General features: G+C 42.2%; 1 protein-coding gene across 1 annotated transcript; it reads left to right on the top strand.

Annotated features, from left to right (window-relative positions):
- Positions 1-336: 336 nt before the first annotated feature.
- On the top strand, positions 337-9,515 carry LOC120052421 (zinc finger and SCAN domain-containing protein 2-like). Its single transcript, XM_038999304.1, has 2 exons — positions 337-584; positions 7,637-9,515. The coding sequence occupies exons 1-2, from the start codon at positions 413-415 to the stop codon at positions 8,899-8,901; spliced, it is 1,437 nt and encodes a 478-aa protein (XP_038855232.1). The 5' UTR covers positions 337-412; the 3' UTR covers positions 8,902-9,515.
- Positions 9,516-10,936: the final 1,421 nt, after the last annotated feature.

Here is a 10,936-nt window from a genome sequence, read left to right as displayed (position 1 = left end):
CGTGCATTATTTAAATATGCCTAAAATAGAGTTGAGGAGTTCTCAGCAAAAGATTAACAGCTGCTGCTGATGAGATATTTGGGGTCGTTGAAAAAACGGTAGCAGAGTATCAGGAGGAAGTTGTCCGTCTACAGAGGATGCTCGACATTGTTCTTCAACCTGAGATAAACCTACACAGAGCATGTTTCTTACTCGTTAATATAACTTAACCAATCTTCCTTTTATAGGACAGAGAAATGCCATGTTGCACTCCAGTCCAGCAGGTGGCTATAGCGCAACATGTAATAACTTGAACGTGCACTAACAGTGGAGTTTTTTTTAAAGTAGAGCCCGGATTCTGTTGATGACGCACGGACAGGGATAACAACTAAAATAAAAACACAGCTAGCTAATCAACTTGAATTATCAAAGAATGTCTCAAATACAGTTGTTGAGGGTTTTTCTGAACGATAGATTAACAGCTGCTGCTGAGGAGATATTTGGGGTCGTTGAAAAAACGGTAGCAGAGTATCAGGAGGAAGTTGTCCGTCTACAGAGGCTGCTCGACATTGTTCTTCAACCTGAGATAAACCTACACAGAGCAGGTAGGCTAACTCGGGGGTTCCCAAAACTTTTTTTGCGCCGGGGACCCCTTTTGTTGTAGAAAATTCATCAGGCACATCCTCGAATATCAGAACACAACTCCTACTTCAGAGTGCGATGAAAATAGCATAAAAGTTGCAGTTTAACTGAGTCGTTCCATGTTGTTTGAACAAGCCACGACGATCTCTGATCGTTCTGAAGTCGTTTATGTAGTTAGAAACAGATAAAATTAACATTCATACAACAATATTTTGTTTACATTTTATTTGATCTCAGAAATTAAGCTAATGGATTGCACCCAAATTGGCCCTTTTCCTTTATACAGGATTGATATAATATCCATTAAACAGGGTTTGGGAGTAGTGAACTACACTGAACAAAAATATAAACGTGAGCTGAAAAAAAAGATTCCAGAAATGTTCCATTATCGCAAATTTTGTGCATACATTTGTTTACATCCCTGTTTGTGAGCATTTCTCCTTTGCCAAGATAATCCATCCAACTGACAGGTGTGGCATATCAAGAAGCTGATTAAACAGCATGATCAGTACACAGGTGCACCTTGTGTGGGGCACAATAAAAAGCCACTCTAAAATGTGCAGTTTTGTCACACAACACTACAAATTTTTGAGGGAGCGCGCAATTGGCATGCTGACGGCAGGAATGTCCACCGGAGCTGTTTACAGAAAATGTAATGTTCATTTCTCTACCATAATCCGCTTCCAACGTTGTTTTTGAGAATTTGGCAGTACGTCCAATCGGCCTCACAACCGCAGACCACATATAAGGCGTCGTGTAGGCGAGCTGTTTGCTGGCGTCAACGTTGTGAACAGAGTGCCCCGTGGTGGTGGAGTTATGGTGTGGGCAGGCATAAGCTACGAACAACAAACAATTGCATTTTATCGATGGCAATGTGAATGCAAAGAGATACTGTGACGAGATCCTGAGGCCCATTGTCGTGCCATTCATCCACCTCCATCACCTCATGTTTCAGCATGATAATGCACAGCCCCATGTCGCAAGGATCTTTACACAACTCCTGAAAGCTGAAAATGTCCCAGTTGTTCCATGGCCTGCATACTCACCAGACATGTTACCCGTTGAGCATGTTTGGAATGCTCTGGATCGACGTGTACGACAGCGTGTTCCAGTTCCCACCAAAATCCAGCAACTTCGCACAGCCATTGAAGAGGAATGAGACAACATTCCACAGGCCACAATCAACAGCCTGATCAACTACATGTGAAGGAGATGTGTCACGCTGCATGAGGCAAATGGTGGTCACATCAGATAGTGACTGGTTTTCTGATCCACGCCCCTACCTTTTTTTTTTAAGGTATCTGTGACCAACATATGCATATTTGTTTTCCCAGTCATGTGAAGAAATCCATAGATTAGAGCCTAATGAATTTATTTAAATTGACTTATTTCCTTATATGAACTGTAACTCAGTAAAGTCTTTGAAATTGCTGCATGTTTTGTTTTATATTTTGGTTCAGTATAGAAGGACTGAGAAGCTCAGTTCTGGTGACTATTTAAAAGGACGTTCTACTCCAAAATGAATGGGGGGAAAATGATGCTGACACCATCTAAAATATAATTTCCACCTCCAGAAATGAGCCCAATAAGATATTGGTAAAAATGATGTATTATTTTAACCTGTTGGACCATGCGTATAGCCTGGTCCATATTATCAGGTATGCTATTAGCTAGCTTTCGAAAACTAGGCAGTTTTCAGCCATTAACTTCACCCACGACTGACTCATGCAAACTACCACCCCGACGTATTTTAACATTTAAAACATGTCAATAATCATTGCTTGCAATACGGCTTTTGAAACAAATGGCCTTTATCTTTAATCAGCGAAAAAATAATCTTAATTTTTATTTTATTTTTTTGCACAGATTCATACAGCTATGTGTGCTTCGATCTGATGAAGCTACACTTCCGCTACATTACCCAAGTTACACTAACACACAGAAAGAAAAGGTCCTTATGCTTCCAAAACCGTACTGCAAGCAAACAGGTGTTCATGTTCAGATTGGGCATCAGGGCTATTTTAAAAAAAACTCCCCTGTACAGAAGTCACCGTCGCCCAATGACTCTTATGTGTAATGTAATGGAACTGAGAGTCATGATCAAGGGCTAGCTATAAGCATCATCACCTGTAGCCCAACCTGATGCAGAATATTGGCTATCAATAAATAGGCTGAAACATGGGATTGCCTATCGCCATTTACCCTATTGCCTTCAAACTCAACTCTGGACCTGGAAGCCAGTTCCACTGCGTTTTCTCATTGTTCCCCTCTAACTCAACTCTGGACCTGGAAGCCAGTTCCACTGCGTTTTCTCATTGTTCCCCTCTAAATCAACTCTGGACCTGGAAGCCAGTTCCACTGCGTTTTCTCATTGTTCCCCTCTAAATCACCTCTGGACCTGGAAGCCAGTTCCACTGCGTTTTCTCATTGTTCCCCTCTAAATCAACTCTGGACCTGGAAGCCAGTTCCACTGCGTTTTCTCATTGTTCCCCTCTAAATCAACTCTGGACCTGGAAGCCAGTTCCACTGCGTTTTCTCATTGTTCCCCTCTAAATCACCTCTGGACCTGGAAGCCAGTTCCACTGCGTTTTTTCATTGTTCCCCTCTAAATCACCTCTGGACCTGGAAGCCAGTTCCACTGCGTTTTCTCATTGTTCCCCTCTAAATCAACTCTGGACCTGGAAGCCAGTTCCACTGCGTTTTCTCATTGTTCCCCTCTAAATCAACTCTGGACCTGGAAGCCAGTTCCACTGCGTTTTCTCATTGTTCCCCTCTAAATCACCTCTGGACCTGGAAGCCAGTTCCACTGCGTTTTTTCATTGTTCCCCTCTAAATCACCTCTGGACCTGGAAGCCAGTTCCACTGCGTTTTCTCATTGTTCCCCTCTAAATCAACTCTGGACCTGGAAGCCAGTTCCACTGCGTTTTCTCATTGTTCCCCTCTAAATCAACTCTGGACCTGGAAGCCAGTTCCACTGCGTTTTCTCATTGTTCCCCTCTAAATCAACTCTGGACCTGGAAGCCAGTTCCACTGCGTTTTCTCATTGTTCCCCTCTAAATCAACTCTGGACCTGGAAGCCAGTTCCACTGCGTTTTCTCATTGTTCCCCTCTAAATCAACTCTGGACCTGGAAGCCAGTTCCACTGCGTTTTTTCATTGTTCCCCTCTAAATCAACTCTGGACCTGGAAGCCAGTTCCACTGCGTTTTTTCATTGTTCCCCTCTAAATCAACTCTGGACCTGGAAGCCAGTTCCACTGCGTTTTTTCATTGTTCCCCTCTAAATCAACTCTGGACCTGGAAGCCAGTTCCACTGCGTTTTCTCATTGTTCCCCTCTAAATCAACTCTGGACCTGGAAGCCAGTTCCACTGCGTTTTTTCATTGTTCCCCTCTAAATCAACTCTGGACCTGGAAGCCAGTTCCACTGCGTTTTCTCATTGTTCCCCTCTAAATCAACTCTGGACCTGGAAGCCAGTTCCACTGCGTTTTTTCATTGTTCCCCTCTAAATCAACTCTGGACCTGGAAGCCAGTTCCACTGCGTTTTTTCATTGTTCCCCTCTAAATCAACTCTGGACCTGGAAGCCAGTTCCACTGCGTTTTTTCATTGTTCCCCTCTAAATCAACTCTGGACCTGGAAGCCAGTTCCACTGCGTTTTTTCATTGTTCCCCTCTAAATCAACTCTGGACCTGGAAGCCAGTTCCACTGCGTTTTTTCATTGTTCCCCTCTAAATCAACTCTGGACCTGGAAGCCAGTTCCACTGCGTTTTTTCATTGTTCCCCTCTAAATCAACTCTGGACCTGGAAGCCAGTTCCACTGCGTTTTTTCATTGTTCCCCTCTAAATCAACTCTGGACCTGGAAGCCAGTTCCACTGCGTTTTTTCATTGTTCCCCTCTAAATCAACTCTGGACCTGGAAGCCAGTTCCACTGCGTTTTTTCATTGTTCCCCTCTAAATCAACTCTGGACCTGGAAGCCAGTTCCACTGCGTTTTTTCATTGTTCCCCTCTAAATCAGGGATTGATTTAGACCTGGGACACCAGGTGGGTGCAGTTAATTATCAGGTAGAAGAGAGAACCAGCAGGCTCCGGACCTCATAGGGAAAGAGTTGAATAACCCTGCATTATTGGTCTAATCATTAGCCAGATCCCAAATGGGATATTTTAACTGACTATTTAGCAAAAAACATGTGTAACGTATGTGAAATGGCTATCTAGTTAGCGGTGGTGCATGCTAATAGCCTTTCAATCGGTGACGTCACTTGCTCTGAGACCTTGAAGTAGTGGTCCCCTTGCTCTGCAAGGGCCGCGGCCTTTGTGGAGCGATGGGTAACGATGCTTCGTGGGTGACTGTTGTTGTGTGCAGAGGGTCCCTGGTTCGCGCCCGGGTCGGGGCGAGGGGACGGACGTAAAGTTAAACTGTTACATTGATGCTGTTGACCCGGATAACTGGTTGCTGCGGAAAAGGAGGAGGTCGAAAGGGGGGTGAATGTAACCGTTGTGAAATGGCTAGCTAGTTAGCGGTGGTGTGCGCTAATAGCCTTTCAAACGGTGACGTCACTCGCTTTGAGACCTTGAAGTAGTGGTTCCCCTTGCTCTGCAAGGGCCGCGGCCTTTGTGGAGCGATGGGTAACGATGCTTCGTGGGTGTCAGTTGTTGATGTGTGCAGAGGGTTCCTGGTTCGCGCCCGGGTCGGGGCGAGGGGACGGACTAAAGTAAAACTGTTACACATGCATAAACAGTGAATGGGGCGGCAGGTAGCCTATAGGTTAGAACGTTGGGCCAGTAACCGAAAGGTTGCTGGATCGAATCCCCGAGCTGACAAGGTAGAAATCTATCGTTCTGCCCCTAAGCAAGGCAGTTAACCCACTGTTTCCCGGGCACCGAAGACATGGATGTCGATTTAAGGCAGCCCCCCACAACTCTCTGATTCAGAGGGAAGACACATTTCAGTTGAATACACAACTGACTAGGTCCCCTTTCCCCGGAGTATAATAAGGCCTGTTAGGGTAACTTGGGTTAAACCGCCACCCAGGGTAACTTTACTTATCACAGAAACAGTTCCCCCCCAACACTTCCCTGGTTGCCACTACTCTTGCTCAACTAAAAATGTAATGTCTCATCACAATTTAAGTCACTCACAAAAAACTATTTTGAGGTAGGGTGGTGTTTTACCCCAAGTTACCCGTGTTACATTCAGCGCCACTCTCCCATTTGCACTCACAGGGAATTGCTGAGCAGTAACTTGCTTAACCATGCTGCTGCTAAAACCTCTGGGTTTAAAATGGTGCAGTCCGCACATATTTAGCAGTTGAAAAATAAATAAAGTAGCAATGGAAAGCTGGGATCCCCCTACGATTGCAAGAATTGTTGCGCATTGTTTGCTTGTTTTCCCTCCCTATTCCACTTGTAACTTGAGTGCACCTTGAGAGCAACATTTCTCTCGCATAGAACAACAACAAGCCGACTAGTTAAAAACAAACTATTCTGCTATATGGGGTTGTCTGATGTTTCTAGTCATTAGTTATTAAAAAGTAAACATGGACTGTTCTAGCATCTTCAAAGTGCATCTCGGCAGAAATATTTTTTTTTCATGTTCCGTAGTTTTGGGACTGTGGCAACAGTGATTTTGCCGTGGCGCAGCGTCACGTGGCGCAGCGTCACGGCTAGATGACTGCAGCAAAAAAACTGCTGTTAACATTTGACCCCAAATTGATCTCTTCTTGCAGTCTATGACATTTCAGATTTACATATGATAATGTTTTACAAAGTAGTTTGGATGTACTTTAAGTAACTTTAGTAAACTATATTTTTCTTAAGGGTAGCTTTAGTGCTGCTTAACTTCTTCCAGTGTGAAGTATTTGGTAGCTTGGTAAACTATCTTTTCAGAGTAGCTTCCCCAACACTGTCAATAAATATAGTACGCAACATCTGATTTGGACCATAATTCTTCCCAGGGTTAATTAATAAAATGGTCAAAAGCCACCCATGATCCCCCACACCAATCCCACTCCAACCACCAGTACAAAGTATCACTTCTCTATGTTTGACAAGTAGTGAATCTGATTTATATTTTCTTCCCCAGTTCAGAGAAAATAGCCATTGACGTTGCTTCCCGTATTTACAATAAATTGTGAAAGTACCAGGTTTTGCCTCCTAGATGCCGCTGTTTTTACTATTGCCACACTATTTTATGAATGTTGTTGGTCTCTTGTGTTTATTACATTTATCATAACATTTGCTTTGCAACATTGAATAGAAAACCAGTAGCTTTTGCTCATGATGAAAATAACTTATGGTCATCCTCACAACAAGCCAAACCTGTCCTTCATGAAAGTAATTCAGTTTGTCCTTCTCTAGGCCAGGGTTTCCCAAACTGAGCACTACACAGCCGACTAAGGCAAAAAACAAAATGTGCACCTAGGTGGGGCCCCAGGACTGAGTTTGGGAAACCCATCTCTAGACAACCTAATGCTTAAACCAAACTCTCCTTGAATACTGCAACAAATGGCAGCTCCCGGAGGAAGAAACCATTCTGTAAGCCGCAGCTCCATAATACTTGTGAGACATAGAACTGACACTGTATACTAGTTGTTTGGGTGGGACTGGCGTGGGGTGTGAGGGATCCATGGGTGGCTTTTGATCATTTTATTGGATTCCTCATGTCTTACTCATTGTTAGATGGAACTATATTTATTGAAGATTAAATCAACACTATAAATTAAAAGGGCCAATTAGATCAAATTATACTTCAAAATAATGTTTCAGGAATGCAAATATCTGTTTCAGTAACACTTTATTTGGATAGTCCATCTGTAGTTGAAATGTTACTGATGGACTATCCAACTGTCTATTAACCTTAACTTTAACCCGTAACCTAAACCTTATTCTAATCCTAACTGTTTAGGATTACAGTTTTTTTTTAAATATTTGACTAGTACAAGTTAATTATTGCAGGCGTAGCAGACAGGAGGTAGGTCTACATGTCATTGAGTTTTCTGTTTTCTCCTTTCCTCCAGACCGCCAGCAGTGTACTCTTTCTTTCTCTGAAGATGAGGTTCCCCCTGAGCAGCAGCAGTGTGAGCAGGAGTGGAGCCCCAGTCTGGGACAGGAGGACCCAGAGCCCATACAGATTAAAGAGGAACAGGAGGAACTCAGGACCAGTCAGGAGGAACAGCCGCTTAAAGGGCTTGAGGCAGAGACCATAGAGTTCATATTCAATCCTGTCTGTGTGAAAAGTGACCGTGATGAAGACCCAACTCAGCCCTCACATCTCTATCAAGCCCAAAAGGAGGGAAACGGAGAGAGAGACACTCTACCTAGTACTACAACTGAAAAGATCAAAACAGAACCTGATGGAGACATCTATGTAGAATCAGAACCAACCAGTGTCTCTCAGCCTTTCTCTACAGTAAATCCAGACTGTTCTACAGCTCAGAGTGAAAACAGTCAAAGTGTCAGTGGTATGGAGACTGGAGGACCTCAATCAGGTTTTAAGTCAGTCAAATCAAAGAGAACAAAGATGATAAAAGGACAAAGCTCCTGTGTCAAGAAATCTACACAGTTGACCCTCCTGAAATCACCCAGTCAAAGTCATGATACTCCCTGTTGTTGTAAGGTGTGTGACAAGTCTTTTCATCACATGGGTTCATTACTTAAACACGTGAAAACTCATAGAAAGGATAAAGAAGGTATTTGTGGTGTGTGTGGAAAATGTATGGAGTTCACAGAAAGTATGAAAGATCACCTCCAAACCCACATTGCAGCTAGATTTTGTTGTGATGTTTGTAGTAAATGGTTCAGCACAAACAGTAAGCTGACAGTGCACATGAGGAGCCACACAGGGGAGAAACCTTTTTCCTGCCCTGTTTGTGGTACATGCTTCATGCAGAATGGAGGTCTGAAAATACACATGAGAATCCACACAGGGGAAAAGCCATATCGTTGTTATTGTTGTGGACAAGGATTCAGCACTGGCAGTGCTATGAAAAGGCACATTAGGATTCACACAGGGGAGAAGCCATTTTGCTGCCCTGATTGTGGCAAATCATTCACTCGTAAGGGACATCTAAAAATACACATGATGACCCACACAGGGGAGAAACCACATAGCTGTCCTGATTGTGGCAAAGGGTTCAGCATTGCCAGTAATCTGTCAGTGCACATGAGGAGGATTCACACAGGAGAGAAAAGTCAAGGGATTCAGCACTGGCACCAATCTGAAAGTGCACATGAGGAATCACAGGGGAGAGACCATACTGATGTCCTTATAGTAAAAGATTAATTTTCCAATCGGGTACATTGAAAAGCAATAGGCACCATCTATGGCCACCAGACTATATCCAGCTGATCTGTCATTAAACCATCAATATGCATTAAAATCACCCGTACAGCTGATCTCAATCGCAACCATCGTTGGCCACCGATTTACCGCTCCTTAACGCAGATGTCAGCTTATCTTTTAGTCCTGATTGCAACCAACATTTTTCAAGATGATTTTGCCCAATGGCGGGTATTATCATCGTAACAATATAGTCAATTTAAAATTGCAGGATTAAGGGACATTTATCTATTTGACAATATTTCCGTACAACTGATTTCCTCGTTTACCAAGGCAAATCTACAATGCAATGTAGCTTACCCTACACATTTTATGAATTGAAAAATCATGGTGTAGGAGTATTTATTTGTTTCCAATTGATGTAATCAATTAATGGTTTTACTTGTCTTAATAGAATATGACTATTTCTGACTAGGCGGGGGAAATATATATTCCTTAAAGGGGACATTTTTTTACAACCAAAACTCTATTTTTGGTGTAAATAGCATGTTATAGAAATTATTGCAACCAATAGAATGTTATGTACAGTACCAGTCAAAAGTTTGGACACAGCTACTCATTCAAGGGTTTTTCTTTATTTTTACTTTTTTCCACATTGTAGAATAATATTGAAGACATCAAAACTATGAAATAACACATATACAATCATGTAGTTACCAAAAAAGTGTTTAACAAATCAAAATATATTTTAGATTCTTCAAAGTAGCCACCCTTTGCGTTGATGACAGCTTTGCATACTCTTTGCATTCTCTCAACCAACTTCATGAGGAATTATTTTCCAATAGTCTGGAAGGCGTTCCCACATGCTGGCTGCTTTTCCTTCGCTCTGCGGTCCAACTCATCCCAAACCATCTCAAGTTGATGTTGAGATGTGTCTGTTACTTGAACGTGAAGCATTTATTTGGGCTGCCATTTCTGAAGCTGGTAACTAACTGATTTTCTGCACTCTGGGTCTTCCTTTCCTGTGGCAGTCCTCATGAGAGCCAGTTTCATCATAGTGCTTCATGGTTTTTGCGACTGCACTTGAAGAACCTTTCAAAGTTCTTGACATTTTCCGGATTGACTGACCTTCATGTCTTAAAGTAATGATGGACTGTTGTTTCTCTTTGCTTATTTGAGCTGTTCTTGCCATAATATGGACTTGGTCTTTTACCAAATAGGGCTTTCTTCTGTATACCCCCCTACCTTGTCACAACACAATTGATTGGCTCAACTGTTTCCACAAATTAACTTTTAACAAGGCACACCTGTTAATTGAAATGCATTCCAGGTGACTACCTCATGACGCTGGTTTAGGGAATGGCAAGAGTGTGCAAAGCTGTCATCAAGGCAAAGAGTGGCTACTTTGAAGAATCTCAAATATAAAATATAAACACTTTTTTTTGGTTACTACATGATTCCATGTGTGTTATTTCATAGTCTTGATGTCTTCACTGTTATTCTACAATGTAGAAAATAGTACAAATTAACAAAAACCCTGGAATGAGCAGGTGTGTCCAAACTTTTGACTGGTACTGTATATGGGGGATACAACCATCCCAGTACTGCAGATTCTGCTGCGAAGAAACAGAATCATTTGATCACTTGTTTTGGTACTGCACATATGTATATAGCTTGTTTTTGGTCGCAGGTTCAGGAATGGCTGAAGAATTGCAAGTTAACCGCAAAAACCACTGCTGGTTGACTTGAAAAGCCATAGTCAATTGATCAATAATATAGTAGTACTTTTAGTAAAAATATTAATCTTTAATATACAATCTGTAGAAACTATGAGAATAGAAAGGTACGGAACTTTTGTGAAACCTTACAGCACAGTTGAAAAATATGGCAATTAGAAATTAGAACTGGATGGTTTTCAGAGATTGATAGGGGGGGTTGAGGGTAACTGAAGGGTGGGGCTAAAAACAAACAAAAAAAGATAACTAATGTAAAATATACCGTGTCATAAAATGTATATAGTATGTATAAGCTGTAAGTA

The sequence above is a fragment of the Salvelinus namaycush genome, chromosome 8, assembly GCF_016432855.1.
Source record: "Salvelinus namaycush isolate Seneca chromosome 8, SaNama_1.0, whole genome shotgun sequence".
Classification (NCBI taxonomy): domain Eukaryota; kingdom Metazoa; phylum Chordata; class Actinopteri; order Salmoniformes; family Salmonidae; genus Salvelinus; species Salvelinus namaycush.
This window is presented reverse-complemented; position numbering and strand designations above follow the sequence as displayed.

Bases quoted from the DNA above. Each gene is read 5' to 3' on its own strand.
- LOC120052421 (XM_038999304.1), top strand. From the start codon at position 413: ATGTCTCAAATACAGTTGTTGAGGGTTTTTCTGAACGATAGATTAACA. The intron at 585-7,636 runs GTAGGCTAACTC...CCTTTCCTCCAG, and splicing joins GATAAACCTACACAGAGCAG to ACCGCCAGCAGTGTACTCTT.